This window comes from Leucoraja erinacea, chromosome 7, assembly GCF_028641065.1.
Source record: "Leucoraja erinacea ecotype New England chromosome 7, Leri_hhj_1, whole genome shotgun sequence".
In the NCBI taxonomy this organism is placed as follows: domain Eukaryota; kingdom Metazoa; phylum Chordata; class Chondrichthyes; order Rajiformes; family Rajidae; genus Leucoraja; species Leucoraja erinaceus.
In genome coordinates this window covers 45125980-45148801 of record NC_073383.1, presented here as the reverse complement: position 1 = coordinate 45148801, position 22822 = coordinate 45125980, and the positions used below count along the sequence as shown (strand labels likewise).

The 22822-nt window shown below is 43.3% G+C and overlaps 1 protein-coding gene across 1 annotated transcript in view; it reads right to left on the bottom strand.

The window, feature by feature from the left end:
• Positions 1-22822, bottom strand: part of LOC129698944 (thrombospondin-type laminin G domain and EAR repeat-containing protein-like) — a 60337-nt gene that overhangs the window by 14459 nt on the left and 23056 nt on the right. Inside the window, exons 6-8 of the mRNA XM_055638432.1 lie at positions 19464-19595; positions 12436-12668; positions 10341-10527 (exon numbers count right to left, since the gene is read on the bottom strand). Of these exons, the coding sequence (XP_055494407.1) occupies positions 10341-10527; positions 12436-12668; positions 19464-19595 (552 nt within the window). The remainder of the gene's footprint in view (positions 1-10340; positions 10528-12435; positions 12669-19463; positions 19596-22822) is intronic.

Genomic DNA, 22822 nt, shown 5'->3' with positions numbered 1-22822 from the left:
CTTATTGGAACAGGATCAGTTTCTGATCTGTATCTTAACGCCATCTACTGGGGCAGATATTCTCAGCGGCTTACCTACCAAATGTTTATTTCTATTGAATACTGACAAATCTCTATAACATCAACAACGAAAGAACTGATGGTTGAAACAGGTAAAGCATCGAAAAACTTTCCCATTCTTGTTCTGGCTTGTAACCCTGTTTTGATATGCCTGGAGCACAATGGAATGTAGTTTCTTCTTCCTGAAATATTAAAATATCTATTTGAAATTCCATATAATTTTCATATCTCCCCTAGTCAGGAATTTATTTGATGGTCTGGTTCGCTTGGGTTCAGGGGTGAAGTTCGATGTTTTGAATCCTACTGACTCCAGACTTTCTTTCCCAAAGTCCCAGAGTGAACTTGGCTAATGTCAATGGTGCAAGACACAAGAAAATGGGAGCAGGAATAAACCACCTTGGCCCCTCAAGCCTGCCCCACCATTCTTCACGATCATGCCTAATCTATGCCAGCCTCAACTCCTTTTCTGTGCCAGTTCCATAACCGCCAATGCTTCGAGCTTTCAAATATATATCTACCTCTCCCTAAAATATATCTGTGATCCACCCTCCACCACCCTCGGGAGCAGAGAATTCCAGAGATTCACTTCCATCTGAGAGAAGAACTTTCTACATATCTCAATTTTAAAAGACTGCCCCCCTGTTTTGTAGTTTTGTAGATAAATCATCAGTTTTGAGGTCTTGCATTGTCAAACACCTTTATTGAGCTCATTTTGGATAGATGAACTACTTAGAAGAGTCATCCTTAAGATGTCTTACTACATTAAAGCTTCAGCATAAACCCAGGCTGTGGTCAGGTGTTTAAGATTGGGAGCTGTGGTCCCTGTAGGTGTAGGTGAGCCCATTTGGAAAACAAGGTCATGCACAAAAATGATGCACCACCATTCTTTAAGAGAGACGTAATCGTAACATTGATGCACACCCTTCAAAGTCCTCAGCAATGAATGACGTTGACAGTAACAGTCAAACTTGCCTCACTTTTGCCTTTGAAAGGAATTTAGCTGGTTTCCCACCCATATTTGACTGATTTTGACTGCTGTATTCACAAAGTTAAATTTAAGAACTGGGCAAACACTTCAATTTTCTGTTAATGCTTCAAGGTAGACCAGTAGATGAGCAAAAATTGTTAGACGCATATGACCTTCACAAATCTTCTCACAGCTGAATTTTGCATTTCTTAATCGACCAATCAATAGCACTTTCAATTCCCACTTCAGAGAATGATACAAAGGATTAGTTATTACTTCAGGATTATTTAGTTATCAGGATTACTGCCTGTGCCACGCGACAGTGTGAGTAGGAATGGAGCGAGGTGGAGGATAAATGCGTGGCTGAAAGACTGGTGCAGAGGGCAGGGATTCATTTTTTCTGGATCATTGGGACTTCTTTTGGGGAAGGTGGGACTACAGAAAGGATGGGTTGCACTTGAACCCGAGGGGGACCAATATCCTGGTGGGGAAATTTGCAAAGGCTACTGGGGAGACTTTAAACTAGAATAGTTGGGGCGAGGGACTCAAATAGAGAAAGCTAGTAGACAGAATGGGAGGCAGGAAGCAGAAAAGGGAAGCACTCGGACACAAGAGGAGAAAGAAGAAAAAGGAAATAAACAGAGAATAAGAGGCGGGAGGTTTCTTAAATGTGCATATTTTAATGCTAGGAGCATTGTAAGAAAGGTGGATGAGCTTAGAGTTTGGATAGACACCTGGAAGTATGATGTTGTGGCGATCACTGAAACATGGTTGCAGGAGGGCTGTGATTGGAAACTAAATATTCCAGGATTTCGTTGCTTCAGGTGTGATAGAATTGGAGGGGCAAGAGGTGGAGGTGTTGCATTGCTTGTCAGGGAAGATATTACAGCAGTGCTTTGGCAGGATAGATTGGAGGGCTCATCTAGGGAGGGTATTTGGGTGGAACTGAGAAGTGGGAAAGGTGTAGCAACACTTATAGGGGTGTATTATAGACCGCCAAATGGGTATCGAGAATTGGAAGAGCAAATATGTAAGGAGATAGCAGATATTAGTAGTAAGCACAAGGTAGTGATTGTGGGAGATTTCAACTTTCCACACACAGACTGGGAAACACATTCTGTAAATGGGCTGGATGGTTTGGAGTTTGTAAAATGTGTGCAGGATAGTTTTTTGCAGCAATACATAGAGGTACCTACTAGAGGAGGGGCAGTGCTGGACCTCCTGTTAGGAAATGAGACGGGACAGGTGGCGGAGGTATGCGTTGGGGAGCACTTCGGGTCCAGTGATCACAATACTATTAGTTTCAATATAATTATGGAGAGGGTCAGAACTGGACCTAGGGTTGAGATTTTTGATTGGAGAAAGGCTAACTTTGATGAGATGCGAAATGATTTAAAAGGAGTGAACTGGGACATTTTGTTTTATGGGAAGGATGTAGAAGAGAAAAGGAGGACATTTAATAGGGACATTTTAAGAGTACAGAATCTTTATGTTCCTGTTCGGTTGAAAGGAAACAGTAAAAATTGGAAAGAGCCCTGGTTTTCAAGGGAAATTGGACATCTTGTTTGGAAAAAGAGGGAGATCTACAATAATTAGAGGCAGCATGAAGTAAATGAGGTGCTTGAGGAGTATAAGGAATGTAAAAAGAATCTTAAGAAAGAAATTAGAAAAGCTAAAAGAAGATATGAGGTTGCTTTGGCAAGTAAGGTGAAAGTCAATCCAAAGGGTTTCTACAGCTATATTAATAGCAAAAGGGTAACGAGAGATAAAATTGGTCCATTGGAGAGACAGAGTGGACAGCTATCTGCAGAGCCAAAAGAGATGCGGGAGATATTGAACAATTTATTTTCTTCGGTATTCACCAAGGAGAAGTATATTGAATTATATGAGGTAAGGGAAACTAGTAGAGTAGCTATGGATACTATGAGTTTCAAAGTAAAAGAAGTACTGACACGTTTGAAAAATATAAAAGTGGATAAGTCTCCAGGTCCTGACAGGATATTCCCTAGGACATTGAGGGAAGTTAGTGTAGAAATAGCCGGGGCTATAACAGAAATATTTCAAATGTCATTAGAAACGGGAATAGTCCCCGAGGATTGGCGTACTGCGCATGTTGTTCCATTGTTTAAAAAGGGTTCTAAGAGTAAACCTAGCAATTATAGACCTGTTAGTTTGACGTCAGTGGTGGGCAAATTAATGGAAAAGATACTTAGAGATAATATATATAAAGCATCTGGATAAACAGGGTCTGATTAAGAACAGTCAACATGGATTTTTGCCTGGAAGGTCATGTTTGACTAATCTTCTTGAATTGTTTGAAGAGGTTATTAGGGAAATTGACGAAGGTAAGGCAGTGGATGTTGTCTATATGGAGTTTAGTAAGGCCTTTGACAAGGTTCCTCATGGAAGGTTGGTTAAGAAGGTTCAACTGTTGGGTATAAATGCAGGAGTAGCAAGATGGATTCAACAGTGGCTGAATGGGAGACGCCAGAGGGTAATGATGGATGGCTGTTTGTCGGGTTGGAGGCAGGTGACTAGTGGGGTGCCTCAGGGATCTGTGTTGGGTCCTTTGTTGTTTGTCATGTACATCAATGATCTGGATGAAGGTGTGGTAAATTGGATTAGTAAGTATGCAGATGATACCAAGATAGAGGGGGTGTTGTGGATAATGAAGAGGATTTCCAAAGTCTACAGAGTGATTTAGGCCATTTGGAAGAATGGGCTGAAAGATGGCAGATGGAGTTTAATGCTGATAAATGTGAGGTGCTACACCTTGGCAGGCCAAACCAAAATAGGACGTACATGGTAAATGGTAGGGAATTGAAGAATACAGTTGAACAGAGGGATCTGGGAATAACCGTGCATAGTTCCTTGAAGGTGGAATCTCATATAGATAGGGTGGTAAAGAAAGCTTTTGGTATGCTAGCCTTTATAAATCAGAGCATTGAGTATAGAAGCTGGGATGTAATGTTAAAATTGTACAAGGCATTGGTGAGACCAAATCTGGAGTATGGGTGTACAATTTTGGTCGCCCAATTATAGGAAGGATGTCAACAAAATAGAGAGAGTACAGAGGAGATTTACTAGAATGTTGCCTGGGTTTCAACAACTAAAGTTACAGAGAAGGTTGAATAAGTTAGGTCTTTATTCTCTGCAGCACAGAAGGTTAAGGGGGGACTTGATAGAGGTCTTTAAAATGATGAGAGGGATAGACAGAGTTGATGTGGACAAGCTTTTCCCTTCGAGAATAGGGAAGATTCAAACAAGAGGACATGACTTCAGAATTAAGGGACAGAAGTTTAGGAGTAACATGAGGGGGAACTTCTTTACTCAGAGAGTGGTAGCGGTGTGGAATGAGCTTCCAGTGGAAGTGGTGGAGGCAGGTTCGATGGTATCATTTAAAAATAAATTGGATAGGCATATGGATGAGAAGGGAATGGAGGGTTATGGTATGAGTGCAGGAAGGTGGGACTAAGGGAGAATAATTGTTCGGCACGGACTTGTAGGGCCGAGATGGCCTGTTTCCGTGCTGTAATTGTTATATGGTTATCACTCCGGTGTAGTACTCCTGCATTGTTGACAGTGCCATCTCTTTAGTCAGTTATTAAACTCAGATCCTGACTAGCCTTTCAACTGACACAAGAGATTAGGAACAGTATTTGGCCATTCCAACCCTCAAGCCTACCTTGCCTTTCAATAGGATCGCAACTGATCTATATAGGGTGGCTGCACTTCCTCTTCTGTGCCAGTTTCCCATTGCTCTTATTTCCTCAAATATAAGGAATATCATGTTCCATAAAACATCCCTGCTCATTTTGTTCTGCCTGGCATCCCTGTCCATGAATTATCACTCAGGTAATATCGATAAGCAGATAATCTGGCTGTTATCATATGGCTGTGCACAGAATGAAAGATGTATCTTTTGAAATTGTTGATTCATTGTCTGTAACACGTTTACACCTGGCCGACAGCTAACAATGGCCTGTTTCCTTTATTATTCTTACTTTTTTGCATATCTTTCATTCATTTGTTCTATATCTCTCTATATCACCCTCTTTATCTCTCATTTCCCTTTCCCCTGACTCTCAGTCTGAAGAAGGGTCTCGACCCAAAACGTCACCTATTCCTTTTCTCCAGAGATGCTGTCTGACCTGCTGAGTTACTCCAGCTTTTCGTGTCTATCTTTGGTTTAAACCAGCATCTGCAGTTCCTTCCTACACATTACTAAAAATGGAGTGCAAAGTCGTTGCAGGTTTATAGGTTCTTGCTATGTAATTTGTTTGCTTTTTCATAAAAGTGATTATATATCAAAAGAGCTTGGATGTCTGCAACAGATGATGGGATGTTCTAGGGTAACAAAAGGCACCAGAAAAATGGGCTTGATTTTCCCTTCTGTGCACACAGAGCAACCTGTCCCTTTCATGTCATTCTACAGGTCGTACAGGCAGGGTACAAAATGAGCTATCTACAAGACTGAGGGCTGAGCACATATCTTTAAAACTGCACGCTGGCCCGAGGCTATGACTGATGCAGAAACATTTTGCTTCATGTTTTCATCACGCGCAACTCACTTTGATGGAAAACAGGCGATTTCTTGAAAGATAACTCACCCAACGAGGACCCGTACACTCTACCTGCGGAACGTACAGAACAAAGCTCAAATCGTGGCCATCAAAGCAACTTCAGTTCAATTCTCTTCTGTCAGGTAATTTAATCGTCAGCCAGCACAGGGCAGATGTGGCAGCACATGCACGGCAGGAATCTCCACACCTTCTGTGGGGCTACATCACGGGGAACTGGGAAGCCCACTCATTCAAACCTAAACCTATGTCAGTGAAATGTGATATTTGGTGTGTGTGGGTGGTCTTGACAGGTAAGCTTTTCCTGACTCTAACATATGCACTCTAATTAATGCAAACACTAAAGCAAACGTAATATATCGACGTGTCCATGAAAATCTTTTGAAATTACATGGAGAGGAAGAGGAAGTCGTGGGCTTCAGCAGCCGTTGATTCAAATAATAAGGTGAATGAGAAGAATGCTGCGTTACTGTTCAAAACTACTGCCTGGTCTCCAAATACTTGTGCAGCTTGAATAATGCCTGACACTATGGGCTATTGTCAGTCCCTGCAGGTAGATAATATATATCACTAAACCAGGTGCTAACCCAAGGCATTATTCCACCACTGACCCATAGCCCCCAACTGCGCAGGCGCGGCTGAGGGGTTCCCGTTGTGACGCGAGAGATCCCCGTTGTGACGCGAGTCACGGCAACCCTCCACCAACTACGCCTCGCCATCCCTTCTCCTACCCCTATCCACCTCCATTCCCCCTCATCCCCAGCAACCCCGTCTCCTCCTCTTCACCCTTCCTCTCCTTTCCCCTCTCCTCCTTCCCTCCCCCACTTGCTCCCTCACCCTCCCCTCCCTTTCCCTTACCCTCAGTCACTCCCTTCCTCCATAACTCCTTTCCCTCTATCTCCCTGCTCCCCCACTCCTCACCTCCCCCCTCTTCCGCTCCTCCATTCTCCCTCCTCACCTCCCCATTGCCCTCCTCTTCCCTCTATCCCCTTCTCTCTACCTCCCCCACTCCTCCCCTCCTCTCTCCCTCTCTCCCCCCTCCTCCCACTCTCCCTCCCCAACTCCCCCACTTTCCCCTCTCTCTCCCTCTCCCTCACTTTCCCCCTCCCTCTCCCTCTATGGGGAAGTCCAGAACAAGGGGTTACAGTTTAAGGATAAGGGGGAAGTCTTTTAGGGCCGAGATGAGAAAAAAAAATTCACACGGAGAGTGGTGAATCTGTGGAATTCTCTGCCACAGAAAGTAGTTGAGGCCAGTTCATTGGCTATATTTAAGAGGGAGTTAGATGTGACCCTTGTGGCTAAAGGGATCAGGGGGTATGGAAAGAAGGCAGGTACAGGATACTGAGTTGGATGATCAGCCATGATCATATTGGATGGCGGTGCAGGCTCGAAGGGCCGAATGGCCTACTCCTGCACCTATTTTCTATGTTTCTATCTCTCTGCTCCCCCGCTCCTCACCTCCCATATCCCACCCCCACACAATGAAAATCGCGATTTAAAAAAAATGAAACCTCCCCCCTTTCCCATCCCCCTACAATGAAAATCTTTTTTTTGAATTACATTCTCAATGAAAATCGCGTTTTTTCTTTAAAATAATCTAAACACAATGTTAGCTGTTAATGAAAAAAGAAGAATTTGATTAAAACGGAGTGTTTTTGAAAACCGCGATTTTTTATGTAAATGAGATTCGGGATCCCATTGTGACGTCATTGTGACGTCAAACGCGGCTGACGGGTTGGCCGTGGAAAAGTGGTTTGAAAAGCGATTTTTGTAAAGTTTAAAATGTTAATAACTTGTAAAATATACCATCAATCTGAACATCACGGGACAATGATGTGTAAGATGGACCAAAAATTGTAGCGCTATTGTGTACGATTTTGGCCGGGTTTTGGGATCTCATGCGCACGCATACAAACAAACAAACAAACAAGATGAGAGTTTTAGTAATATATAGATTGTATCAATCACAACAGACCAGACTGGTTTAACCCTGCACCCCACAGCACATAGCTAAGTTTTTGATTGCAGACAAGGAGTCTTTCTTCCTACTGAAGGTGCATTCAGGGAAACACAACTTCAGCCACACACTGTTTACTGGGCTATACTCAACTCTTCTTGTTATGAAGGCCAACATGCCATTAGCTTTCTTCACTGCCTGCTGGACCTGCATGATTACTTTCAGTGACTGATGAACAAGGACCCTCCAGATCTCTTTGTACTTTCCCTTTTTCCAACTTGACACCATTCAGATAATAATCTACCTTCCTGTTTTTACCACCAAAGTTGATAACCTCACATTTATCCACATTAAACTGCATCTGCCATGCATCTGCCACTCACCCAACCTGTCCAAGTCACCCTGCATTCTCATAGCATCCTCCTCACAGTTCACTGCCACCCAGCTTTGTGTCATCTACAAATTTGCTAATGTTACTGAATCCCTTCATCTAAATCATTGATGTATGTTGTAAATAGCTGCGGTCCCAGCACCGAGCCTTGCGGTACCCCACTTGTCACTGCCTACCATTCTGAAAGGAACCTGTTAATCCCTACTCTTTGTTTCCTGTCTGCCAACCAATTTTCTATCCATGTCTTCAGTACCCTACCCCCAATACCATGTGCTCTAATTTTGACCACTAATCTCCTATGTGGGACCTTATCAAATGCTTTCTGAAAGTCCAGGTACACTACATCCACTGGCTCTCCCTTGTCCATTTTCCTAGTTACATCCTCAAAAAATTCCAGAAGATTAGTCAAGCATGATTTCTCCTTCATAAATCCATGCTGACTCGGACCGATCCTGTTACTGCTATCCAAAAGTGCCGCTATTTCATCTTTTATGATTGACTCCAGTATCTTCCCCACCACCGATGTCAGGCTAACTGGTCTATAATTACCTGTTTTCTCTCTCTCGATTTTCGTAAAAAGTGGGATAACATTAGCTACCCTCCAATCTACAGGAACCGATCCTGAATCTGTAGAACATTGGAAAATGATCACCAATGCGTCCACGGTTTCTAGAGCCTCTTCCTTAAGTACCCTGGGATGCAGACCATCAGGCCCTGGGGATTTATCAGCCTTCAGTCCCATCAGTCTACCCAACACCATTCCCTGCCTAACGTGAATTTCCTTTAGTTCCTCCGTCACCCTAGATCCTCTGGCCACTTGTACATCAGGGAAGGTACACAAAAATGCTGGAGAAACTCAGCGGGTGCAGCAGCATCTACGGAGCGAAGGAAATAGGTAACGTTTCGGGCCAAATCCCTTCTTCAGACTGATCTGTACATCAGGGAGATTGTTTGTGTCTTTCTTAGTGAAGACGGATCCAAAGCACCTGTTCCATTCATCTGCCATTTCCTTGTTCCCCATAATAAATTCACCTGTTTCAGTCTTCAAGCGTCCAACTTTGGTCTTAACTAATTTTTCCTCTTCCCATACCTAAAGCAATCCTGGCTTCACCTTATCAGACCTAGCTATCCCTCCCCAACTCACCCTGTTACTTAAAACTAATATGTTTTCATCTTTTACAGATCAGACAAAGGGGTCTCTGACCTGAAACATTGACTTTGATTTTCCTACCAGTGACCCTATTTCTCTTTCCACCAACTGAACAACTGGAAACACTGAGCATTTCCATCATTTTATGTTTTTTTATTTCAGGTTCCCAGCATCTGCAGTTTTCAGATTATATTTTTGTTCTTGTAAACCTTATCTGTACAAAGACCACTAAATCCTCCTGTGTGTGGAGTCCCAAACAGAAACATGTCCCAAATAGAAGTAGAAGGAGGGCAAGAGGATAACCAGGGACTTGGCGGGCCACATTAGGAACCACAGCACAGGATCTATGAGCAGGGAAGTTATGGCACAGTTACATAACAGTTCAGTTATGCCCCTGTCCCACTTAGGAAACTTGAACGGAAACCTCTGGAGACTTTGCGCCCCAACCAAGGTTTCTGTGCGGTTCCCGGAGGTTTTTGTCAGTCTCCCTACCTGCTTCCACTACCTGCAACCTCCGGCAACCACCTGCAACCTCCGGGAACCACACAGAAACCTTGGGTGGGGCGCAAAGTCTCCAGAGGTTTCCGTTCATGTTTCCTAAGTGGGACAGGGGCTTAAGCCAGCAGCTGGAGTACTGAGTGTAAGTCTGGTCACCACAATATAGCAAGGATGTGACTGCACTAGAGGAGGTTAATTAAAATGTTGCCTGGGATGGAGTATTCCGGTTATGATGAGAGGCTTGCTAGGCTGGGCTTGTTTTCCTTGGAGTAGGTTGTAGGTTGAGAGGGGACTTGACTGATGTATACAAAATTAAGGGGGTCCAGATACTGCAAACCTTTCCCTCTTTGCTGTAATGTTTATGTCGGAGGGCACGGGTTTAAGATAAGGGTGTTCAATTTAGAGGGGATTTGAGGAGGGTCTGAAACCATGACTGCACTGCTTGAGAGGTTGGTGGAGGCAGAGACTCTCAACGTTCAAAGTATTTAGATGAGCATAGAAGGTTATGGACAGAGTGTTGGAAAATGGTATCGGTGTAGGTGGGTGCATGTTGACCAACCCACACAGGGAGTGCCTAAGGGGATTGTTTCTATGCTGTATGAACTTTATGAACACTAAGGATGGCGTTACCGACCTTTGCAGCCTTTTTGTCTTCCAGCCCCCTGAAGATAAAGGTGACCATTCCAACACATTAGGAAGAACATGGTTAAACGTCAACAGGAGATTATTAGAGCATACCTTCACGGTGGTTGGCTACAGCGAGAAAGGTCTCCCCGTTGATCTGAAAGGCCTCCCAGTCCCGGGCACTGTGGGTCGCTAACCTCTGGTACATCATAAACTGCATCTTCCTTCGGCTCCACCTGTAGATAACCGAATATTCCTGGTTCTGTTCATTCTTTTCAAAGTTGGCCACCACCAAGAAGACCTGAAAAGGCAGAGAATTGTTATTGTGCAGAAGGCACAGTGTGTCTTCAGGTTAACACTGAATGTGCTCAAGGGCCCATTCACACAGTCAGCATGTAGACAATAGGAACCCTACAAATGTTAGAATAGAAAAACAGTTGTGGCAGTGCACAGCTGGTCGTGCCGCTCCCTCAGGGCAATTGCGATCCGGGTTCAATGCTGACCTCAGGTGTTGTCTTTGTGGAGTTTGCATGTTCTCCCCATGACCACATGGGTTCCTCCAGGTGCTCAGGTTCGTCCCTCCTCCCAAAGATGCACAGGTTGGTGGGTTAATTGGCCACATAAACTGTCTCTAGATTCTAGGACAGTGGTAGAATGTCAAGGCAATTGGTGGGACTGCAGAGAGAACAGGATAGGATTATTTTAATTGGATATTTGATGGATGGTGTGGACTTGATGGGCACAAGGACCTGTCTCTGTACCAATGTGGTTCCATGGTTTGTTAAAGGGAGATCCATTTACTGATTTAGATGACCACTTGACCAGATCCACTCTCCCAGGGCATCATGCCTGTATCCAGCTTCATGTAGAGATGATAATCAGCACTGTACCAACTAATTTTAACAAAGGTACCTGGACCAAATCAAAGGATCTGACATAGAATTTCACTGTTGAGTGAGCAGCTGAGAGGAGAAGTAGCATGGTAGATTTAAGAAGCAGCCATTAGTGTCCTTTAGGTGCAGGTGTTATGTTGAGGGTAATTGTTGAAGCTTTGGCTCAAGATGCTTCTGCGAGGAGGCTGAGCATAGGGAGACGGCGAGAGAAGTTTTTTTTGTAACTCTTCTTTGGTCTGAGTGTAGTAGAGATGGAATTAGAGCACTATCCTGCCCATCCTACAGGATGGGAGACTTCCATGAAGACTGCACCTTCTGGGAAGTGCATCCATCTGTAGCGTACGACTGATCGCATAGTGGAACTGGATCTGTGGCAGGATTTTATAAGAGGTCTTATAATAACTTCAGAAACCAAAGCTTTCATCTATTTGCAGAGCCGCAGATGGCCAAGTGCCTCAAAGAGCATTTCTATTCTGTTTTTATGGTTATGGTTTTCTTTGGGTTACGAAAGTGGGAGATAGTGTTTTACAAATTTGATTAAACTTTTTGAAGAAGTAAACAAAAAGATTGACAAGGACAATGTCTATATGGAGTTCGGCAAGGACTTTGATAAGGTTCTGCATGGTAGGCTGCTCTGTAAGATTAGATGACATGGGATACGGGGAGAGCTAGCAAATTGGATAGAGAATTGGCTTCATGGAAGAAAGGGTGGTGGTTGAAAACAGTTTTTCAGATTGGAAGCCCGTGCTTCAGGGATCAGTACCAGATCCATTGCGGTTTGTGGTTTACATCAACCATAGGAATGTGAATGGACAAGGCCTGATTAGTATGCTTGTAGATGACACTAAAGTAGGCAATATCATGGACAGTGAAGATGGTTAACAAAAAAGTTACAGCAGGATTGTGAGCAACTGGGCAAGTGGGCTAAGGAATGCAAGGGGGTTCACTTTGGGAAGTCAAACCATGGCAGGACCTTCACAGTGAATGGCAGTATCTTGGGATGTGATGTAGGACAGAGTCACTTAACAGTACAGGTATATCCCTCTATTACAGGTATATCCTTCCTCAGCGATGTAGGCCACTCTTCACTCTTCGATTGATTTCCAATCTCACCAAATTTATCTATGTATTACATCTCACATCTTTCACTGTAATCGGTTCAAAATAAGGAAAAGAGCTCAGTCTACCTATAGCCAGTTCATGCTGGGATGTAGCACCAAAATAATAAGTGTTAGTTGTTGAGGTCCATCACTAAAGAACCAGCTTTCGTTATTTGAATTCATGCAACTTAATTCTTGCTTCTTATTCTAATGTACCTGAGGACCAATGGAGAAGTGTTTCCATGCTTGGGCTTCATATGTTGTGATGTTCTGATACGGTTCAAATTTTCCCTTCAACCACTTAAAAATTGTCGATCCGGGGTGAGGCTTCTTATTGGCTGTGGCAGCAAAGAGCCCAACATTGGGGATTTCAAATATTTCAACATCAAGTGTTTCCGAGTTGGTGACAAGATTTTGATAATCTTCGACATAATCAAGTCTCTTTTTAGCTGGGGAAGATCCAAACAAAGTCTGGTGAGATGCCAATATTGCCAGTTAAATCAACCGGCCATTTCACATTTTAAATAAGGCAAGATATGAATTACTAAGGTGGTACTGTTTCAACTATAGTTGAATTCAAAAGAAAAGAGATTGTGACCTTTATATGATGCCTTTCTTGACGACAGGAGGTCATAAAATGAGTGCAGATCCTTGAATCTGGTGCATTAAACAGTGTACTGGAGGAACTCAGCGGGTCGAGCAGCATCTGTGGGGGGGAAGGTTGTCTAAATTTTGGGTCCTGATGAAGGGTTTTGACCCAAAATGTGACAATTCTTCAGCAGATTGTTTGTGCTCTTTTATCAAATGTAATCCATGTGCTAATGCAAATCCCACAATACAGGAGAAAGTTGTGGCCAGATTAGAGTTGAAAATTACCTCTTGTAGTGACACAAAGTCAACAGTATCACATTTGCTGACCTTTGGTCGCACTGCCAATAATTAATTTCACCGCAGTCCCGATGTAAAACCATTAGTGTGAAACGTTAATTCCCTCAATCCCAAGTACTTTCTGATGTACTGAATATTTGCATTGTTTTCTATTTTTCTTTTTCTCTGTCTTAATTGTTTTAATTTGATAACTGTTTGTTTATAAACTGCCAATGGCAGTCTTGCTTTTGTTACTACTCTGTGTTTGTTTGACTAAAAGCATTTTGCATTTAAAAAAAAGGAGAAACCCTTGCAGAACAAATAAACTCCACACAACACTGGATTAAACCTTAGTTGTAGCTGTGAGGATGCAGCTCTGCTAACTGCGCCAATGTGCTCTTGCCTCTGAAGCAGAAAGGCACAAACCCATGGCTTTCCGATTCAGAAAGAAGATCCACACCATTAAGCCCCTACTGGCACTTTGATAGCTGTTGGGCTAAATAACAAATGGGCCCATTTAGAGGGGCTCGATACCCTGCCCCAGGTCTGTGTGTCCATGTGTTTGCACAAACACAACACTGGTTTCTCCGTGTAATCCAATAGATCCAACCAGTTCCATCATCAAAAGCTCTCCACCTAATCCACAGAGCTGGGCTGGTGCTTTTAAGAAAAGCCACAATTCAAAGTTTTGGTTGTTTCTGCATGCAGGTTGCATTCAGAGGATTTCATTTAAATATTCACCTCAAAGTTAAGCCGAATTGTAACATCTTAAGATCCTAGGGCTGTGTTAAGAGATAGTTTAACAACCCACAAAGTAATTATTTCCAGACTTTGGCAGGAAGCCCAATTTGTGTCACCATTTTTTTAACCATTGTTAGCAATATACCTAGAAAATTATAGATAAACAATGGCACATTTATTTTGACATAGTGTTAATTGTGCAAACTGCTCCTTTTAACAGTACTGCAGAAAGATGAGCCTAGTGATTCCTGTTGATTCTTATATGGGCCAGGCATGGGTTTCCTTGATCTTCAATTTGTAGATGTAAATTGCCCGAATGAACGAGTTAAAGTCTGCCTCTCAAATAGTGACAACGTAACAGCCCAGTGGAGCTGAGTGGGTAATCCCCCTGTCATTCAACCTTGGTGTTAAAACTGCTCTAAATAATGGAGATTGATGATACACAAAACACAACTATCTTCTTCTTACTGCTTTTTTTCAGGTGATTTGATGCTATTCTTTTACTGGGATCAATTGCCATAGATTCCTTTGCTCTTTGAATCAATCACTTTCTGCTTGAATTGGCTTTGTTTGGTGTACTCCCAATTTACTGGCAGAAGCACTATTAGGAATAAATAAATAACCTGCATCTTAAACAGATCATTGCCCTTTACCTCTCTGCTTATTCATACCATTAACTTCTGACAAATTTACAATTTAAACATTTGTGTCCTTAATTATCTTCTGGACTTCTGTCTGCTGTCTGTGCAGAGTTTGCATGTACTTTGTGACTCTGTGTTTCACCCCAGATATTTTGGTTTCATCTCATATTCCAAAAATATGCTCAGTGGTAGATTAATTGGCTGAAAGCTGTGGGGCAGGAGAATTTGAGTGGAGTCGGTGCGTACATGAAAGGGTAGGTCGCAGGGAAATAAGTGCAGGAATATTGTGGATTGATTACCTAGAGATCGTCTACCGCTGCACCATCGAGAGCATCCTTACCAACTGCATCACAGTATGGTATGGCAACTGCTCTGTCTCCGACCAGAAGGCATTGCAGAGGGTGGTGAAAATTGCCCAACGCATCACCGGTTCCTCGTTCCCCTCCATTGAGTCTGTCCAAAGCAAGCGCTGTCTGCGGAGGGCGCTCAGCATCGCCAAGGACTGCTCTCACCCCAACCATGGACTGTTTACCCTCCTACCATCCGGGAGGCTCTACAGGTCTCTCCGTTGCCGAACCAGCAGGTCGAGGAACAGCTTCTTTCCGGCGGCTGTCACTCTACTCAACAACGTACCTCGGTGACTGCCAATCACCACCCCCCCCCCCCCCCCCCGCCCGGACACTTATTATTATTTATTCAAATCGTTTGCTATGTCGCTCTTTCAGGGAGATGCTAAATGCATTTCGTTGTCTCTGTACTGTACACTGACAATGACAATTAAAATTGAATCTGAATCTGAATCTGAATCTTGAATCTGAATCTGAGATTGGGCATCAACTCAATGGGTCATATAGCCTGATTCCCAACACCAACCTCTACAACAGGGATTGCCAAAATTTGGCCTGCCCTGGCCTGCTGTAGGCAAGCTTCAAGGCGATAACCGGCATGAAGAGCAGGGTTGAATCAAGTAGAAAATGACTTCCTCCTCAATCCATCATCATTGTAAAGAGTGGAGCTCACAAAGGAAGTGAATTTGGACATGAGTGTGTTTGGAGTCAATCACAGAGAGGATTGGGAAAGATGTCCGATCATCTGATGAGCAATTGGGATAGATGACTACATGCAAATGACCAAGGGTGGGATTCAGACACACGTTTACGAGATTTGGGGCAGATGATCGTAAAGGTTTGGGGAAAATCACTATGACAGGGTTCAAGCAAATAATGGCACTGGATGTAGTGGTTGGGGTAGTTGTCATGGGACATTGGAGCACACGATCATGGGGGTTGGAGAATGTGATTGTAAAGACTAGGGCAGATGGCAATAAAGACAGGGCCTGGGTATCATAGGGGTTGGAATTGAGGATCATGGAGGAGGAAGGTCACTAGCATCCACCAGGTAGGCTTGGAATCAAGCAACTCATTCAGGTGTTGATTCAAGTGATGACGGTCTTTAAGGCAAGGAACCTGTGGGGGGTAAGTCAATAACAGGGTGCTCAGTGGTGTTGGACAAAAATAGTGAGGCTAGGTATGTCAGGCAAATTATGTTGATCATCTCATGCAAGGAGGATTTGAATCTGTTATATTGATGCGTAAAAGGAGCAACCAAGAGAAGATAATGCCTCAAGCTCCCCAACCATAGTGGTATGGCAAATCCCGTTAACTGACACCAAGGCAGCCCTCAACGGGGCTCACTTACCTGGTAGAATTCTGTTCAGCTTAGTTCAGTTTAGAAATACAGTGATGAAACAGGCCATAGCCAACCATGATCACCCATACACTAGTTCTGTCCTACACACTAGGGACTATTTACAGAAGCCAAATGCCCTACAATCATGCATGTCTTTGGTATGTGGGAGGAAACTGGAGCACTCAGAGCAACCCCAGGTGGTCACAGGGAGCACATAAAAACTCCGTACTGGCAGCACGGTTAGTTAGGATCGAACCAAACCCGGGTCTTTGGCACTGTGAGGCAGCAACTCTACCGCCGTGCCACTGTGCTGCTCTAATGACTTGAGACCATTGTCTCAAGAGTCCTGCACAGAGTTTGGTGTGACTGTGCATGCCTTGTAGCCTCTGTGTGCTGGCACATCACAAACACATGGTTGATGGCAATAATTTTGGTCTTCTGCTGAAATTACTCTTCAGCCACTCCTGTTCTAATATCTATCTACAATCCTCCAGCATGTCTGCACTTTTCCAATGCTGGCCACTTATCCAATTCGTTCACTCCATCACTGGCAATGCCTTCAGCTGCCTAGTTCCAATTCTCTAGAATTCACTCCCCTGAACATTACGTCCATCTTCGCCTCACCCTTCTCTTTTACGGTTATGCTTTAGACCTCGCTCTTTGACCAGTTGATTAACATTTAATTCCAAGTTATTGTACTGTCATTTTAATAAACTGCAGTCCCAATTATCTTAAACCATCAGCACAGAAGCAGGGACCCATGAAGGCAACCATTATTGAGTGTCAATCAGAGTCAGAGAAGAGAAGAAAGTATTTGAACCTGGGACAATAGTAACCAGAAAGGGTATTAGGATGTCAACGTGGGAGCAATTAAAACTTCTTTTAGTAGAAACAAAATTAAATATCTGCCCAGGAATGCAACTGAAGGTTATAGGAATAAATTGGAATAATTAAATCATCCTGTTTCCCGTCTTGCAGTCAAGGAAGGATCAAAAATATGGAAAGCAACCAGCCAAAATGGAGTACCTCAGGAGAGTCCAAATAATCCCATGTCACTATGTCAATTAAGACTTTGTTTAGGGGTCTAGACATTATTTATCCTTCAGATGGTTTCATAAAGGAAAGGTGATCTGGTCATTATTTCACTGCTCTTTGTGGTGTTTTACTCTGTGTACATTGGCTGCCTGTATCTGCTCCATTCTGACCCTTCATTATCCGTAGCACACCGGTGAAGAGCTGGAGACCTGTGAGATTTGGGATTCTGTCCATCTCCTGAGAGATGGGGGTTGAGTGCTTGATACAGGATGTGAGCTTTGTGACTTGTATAGTAGTTTCCCAGTTTCAACTTCTCTACCTTTGTATTTCTCTTAATTTCAGTTTAAATACTGTCTCATTTAATTAAAGATCAGTGAGATTTTCTAAACATTGTTTTACAGGATACCTCAATTTCTATATGTATTAAGAAAAATGTTCATTTTTTAAAATTAAACCCATGCTGAAGTAACCAAGCCAAATGGGGGCCTGCTTCTCTGGAATTCTCTGCCACAGAAGGCAGTGGAAGCAAATTCATTGAAGTATTCCAGAGAGTTGGATATGGCTTTTAGGGCTAATGCATCAAATGATTATGGGGAGAAAGCAAGAACGGGGTACTGATTCTGGATGATCAGGCATGATCAGATTGAATGGTGGTGCAGCTCGAAGGGCCGAATGGCCTACTCCTGCACCTATTTTCTATGTTTCTATGCTTCTGGAATCAAAGTAAGTAAAAGATTCAACAGGAAGTGAAAGCTTTGGAGGTGATTTCTTGAATACTCAAAGGCAACAAAGGAGTTCAGTGCAGCATGGTACTACGATGTTTCTCCTGGCCCTAATTCAGTTGGAACTAGTGGTTTGCATGGTGGCACAATGATAGAGTTTCTCCCTTATAATACCAGAGACCTGGGTTCAATCCTGACTCCAGGTGCTGTCTGTACAGAGTTTGTATGTTCCCCATATGACCACCATGGGTTTTCTCTGGGCGCTCCAGTTTTCTCCCACATTCCAAAGAATTACAGGTTTGTATGTTAATTGACCAGTAAAAATTGTAAATTATCCTTTGTGTGTAGGATAGTGCTAATGTATGGAGTGATCGCAGGTCGGCGCGGACCTGGTGGGCTGAAGCACCTGTTTCCGTGCTGTATCTTTAAAGTCTAAAGTGTAAAGTTGAGTCTCAGATTTGGCTCAGGTGTGGCTCATTTTGCCACACCTTTGCCTTTGGGTCAGAGAGTTGTGCTTCAGGTTCTATTCCAGAAGGTTGCCAATAAAATCCGGGTTCTCGCTACAGTGGATTACCTACACAGAAGCCTTTGACCAAATGAGAAACTAAATGCCAGTCAGTGCTATCACGAGGATTTGCATGAGGGTCAGATCTTGTGACACTATTTCAAACAAGAGCAATGAATGTGTCGCAATCAAGATATATTAAACAAACCCTTCAGAAAACAGAAGGCCTGGTTAGTATCTGATTGGTTACACAAAAAAGCTGGAAAAACTCAGCGGGTGCAGCAGCATCTATGGAGCGAAGGAAATAGGCAACGTTTCGGGCCAAAACCCTTCTTCAGTATCTGATTGGTGTTTGTAGGAGTTACTGTGGCTGTTTTATTTGGCATCAATGTGGCACTTCATGGTTGTGCACCATCTAGGCACATTCAGAAACAAGTTAGATCTTTGTGTACCCTTTTAGTTTTATTGACAGCGTTGAGAAAAGGCAACACTTCAAGCAATGCAGCAGTTCCTTTCATACAAATTAACCATATAACCATATAACAATTACAGCTCGGAAACAGGCCAACTCGGCCCTACATGTCCGTGCCAAACAACTTTTTTCCCTTAGTCCCACCTGCCTGCACTCATACCATAACACTCCATTCTCTTCTCATCCATATGCCTATCCAATTTATTTTTAAATGATACCAACGAACCTGCCGCCACCACTTCCACTGGAAGCTCATTCCACACCGCTACCACTCTCTGAGTAAAGAAGTTCCCCCTCATGTTACCCTTAAACTTCTGTCCCTTAATTCTGAAGTCATGTCCTCTTGTTTGAATCTTCCCTATTCTCAAAGGGAAAAGCTTGTCCACATCAACTCTGTCTATCCCTCTCATCATTTTAAAGACCTCTATCAAGTCCCCCCTTAACCTTCTGCGCTCCAGAGAATAAAGACCTAACCTATTCAACCTATCTCTGTAACTTAGTTGTTGAAACCCAGGCAACATTCTAGTAAATCTCCTCTGTACTCTCTCTATTTTGTTCTAAATTGTTCTTACCTTTTGAGATTGATACCCAATTCTTCCCATCGCAAATAAAGAAGCCTTTGTTGAAGACATCAAACCAGAGGCGGCTGACTTGAGTCTCGGTGCAGGGAGGATGGTTCCCCACCGTCACCTTCACTTCTGCTTCTGAATTCAAGACAAAGGAGGTCAGAGCAACATTGACAGCAACCGGGAACAAGTCATCAAAACTGTTCTCATGCGAGCCAATATGCTACCTGAGAAAGTGGTGGAGGTGGATACCATTACACTGTTTAAAATACATTTGGACAGGCACAAGGATAGAAAAGGTTTATAGAGTGCTCGGGTCAAATACGAGCAAATGGAAGTAGCTCAGGTGGGCAATTTGGTAGGCATGGACTTGCTGGGTGAAAAGGCTGCTTTTCATCCTATCTACTGTAACTATGATTCTAAAAGTTATCCACTGAGAAAAATGTAAGTGAATATTTTCTCAAACATTTGTTAACTTAGTTTGTTTTTCAAGTGTGTCTCAACTGTAAAAATAAGGTCATCAGCTGAAACGTTGACTATACTTTGATCTTTACAACTGTTGTCTGATCTGCTGGGTATTTCCAGATTATCTCTTACAACATCAAAATGGAGTAATGGACTAACACAGCATGGAAACAGGCCCCTGGCTCAACTCATCCATGCAGACCAAGATGTATTTTAAATGGTATTATTGTACTGGCCTCTGCCGCTTCCCCTGGCAGCTTGTTTCATACATGCACCACCTGTGTACTACAAAATGTCCATGTATTCTTGTTTACCATCTAGTTTCCTATGTTCACATTGTCATTAACAATGATAGTTGTATTTTCAGTGCACCTCTAATATAATGAAAGATTCCAAAGTATTTTGCAAGAGTGTTATCTGAGAAAATGTGACATTGAACCATGCGAAGAGATACTGTGACAGGGAAACAGAGAAATAAGACATTTTACTCATTATTTCTTATGGCATCATTCATGTCTAAAACAATGTCTAAAAGACATTTGGCCAGGGACGTGGTTAGGGAAGGTCAAGAGTGTCAAGAATGTTTAATTGTCACTTCATACTGGGACTTTACCAATGGAATTCATTTTTGCAACAACTTAACAGGCCCATTTAGTGCAACATCAAATAAATATACATTTATTTATAACATGAGTTATTCTGGACAAAACAGGTTTGAGCACTGTAACCATATCTCCTTGCTGTCTCTGTGCGCTCAGAGATTACACGTTAACACATGAAGTGAATGAATCACAGAAGGGAGAGTTTGTTGGATCTGTCATGGTTTAGTACCTGGTAGCCCCATGTTGATGTTGAATGAGGGGTATGCCAGCCCGCAGAGTTACAGGTTGTAAACCAAATTGAATTGAGCAGCTCTGGCCCTTCAACTGAATCTAAACTATGTATCACACACAATTCGAGAGTGGATGTCTTGTGTTAAGCTGCCATATGTAGGACTAGGTTTGATCTCTCATCACCCATCTCAGCCCAATCTGCTTTGACCTTTACAACGAGGGAAACGTGGACAGTGCTGGTGTTGTTGAGCACATGAAATCTCCCCTCGGCCCAGGATAATCTGTGTATCTTGCACATTGAGTCAAAGAGAGTAGTTCACAGGCAGATCCCCATTGTCCATACCTTAGAATCATAACGTCATGGTGATACAGTATGGAAACAGGCTCTTCGGCCCAACTTGCCCACACCGGCAATATGTCTCAGCTACACTAGTCCCATCTGCCCACTTTTGGTCCATATCCCTCAAAACCTGTCCTATCCATGTACCTGTCTAACTGTTTCTTAAACATGGGATAGTCCCGGCCTCAACTACCTCCTCTGGCAGCTTGTTCCATACATCCACCACCCTTTGTGTAAAAAAGCTACCCTTCAGATTCCTATTAAATCTATTCTGCTTCACCTTAAACCTATGTGCTCTTGTCCTCGATTCACCTACTCTGGGCAAGAGACTCTGTGTATCTATCTGATCTATTAATCTCATTATTTTTTAACACCTGTATAAGATCACCCCTAATTCTCCTGCGCTCCAAGGAACAGTGTCCCAGCCTACTCAACGTTTCCCTAAAGCTCAGACCCTCTATTCCTGGCAACATCCTTGTAAATCTTTTCTGCACCCTTTCCATCTTAGATGATGTAATGAGATATCGTGAAGTCCATAGTCCATGCCAAGGCATGATGCCACTTTCTCTTCAATGTCTATCCTACAGAACAGAGAACAAGCCATGAATGGGGATGGAGGGATCTGGGATGGTTATGATACTGAGCCACTGTTGCTTGGCTAGTCTGTGGGACAGCACTCCTGCAGGAGGAGCTGGCATGATCAGCTGGTTGGTTGTGTGTTTGCCCCTTCTAAGACCACCCTTTAACAGTTCATCTAGTTTCCATGGATTCTCATAGTGTTCCGTTACAGCCAAATGGATGTCCAGAGATGAATCAACCACATTGCCGTGGGTTAGAGACACAAGGAACTGCAGATGTCGGAATCTTGTGTAGAACACAAAGTGCTGGAAGTTAGTAAATCAGGCACCACCTCTGGAGAACATGGATGGGCGACGTTTTAGGTCGGGACCTTCTTCAGACTCACTGGGAATTGCAGATGCTGGAATCTTGCATAGAAAACAAAGTGCTGGAGTAATTGTAGAATACAAAGTGCTGGAGTAATTGTAGAAGGCAAAGTGCTGGAATAAGGATTCATGGCAACCATTGACCATTGCTACAGGAGTTTCTCAGGGGAATATCCTGGAGCCGACTATCTTCTGTTGCTATTCTTTCAAAAGACAATAGACAATAGGCCCTTTGAGCCAGCGCTGCCATTTAATGTGAACATGGCTGATCATCCCCAATCAGTACCCTGTTCCTGCCTTCTCCCCATATCCCCAGACTCTGCTATCTTTAAGAGCCCCATCTAGCTCTCTCTTGAAAGTATCCAGAGAACTGGCCTCCACCACCCTCTGAGGCAGAGAATTCCACAGACTCACAACTCTCTGTGAGAAAAAAGTGTTTCCTCGTCTCCGTTCTAAATGGCTTACCCCTTATTCTTAAACTGTGACCCCTGGTTCTGGACTCCCCCAACATCGGGAACATGTTTCCTGCCTCTAGCGTGTCCAAACCCTTAATAATCTTGTATGTTTCAATAAGATCCTCTCTCATCCTTCTAACTCCAAAGTATACAAGCCCAGCTGCTTCATTCTCTCAGCATGTGAAAGTCCCACCATCCCAGGAATTAACCTTGTAAACCTACGCTGCTCTCCCTCAATAGCAAGAATGTCCTTCCTCAAATTAGGGGACCAAAACTGCACACAAAACTCCAGGTGTGGTCTCACTAAGGCCCTATACAACTGCAGAAG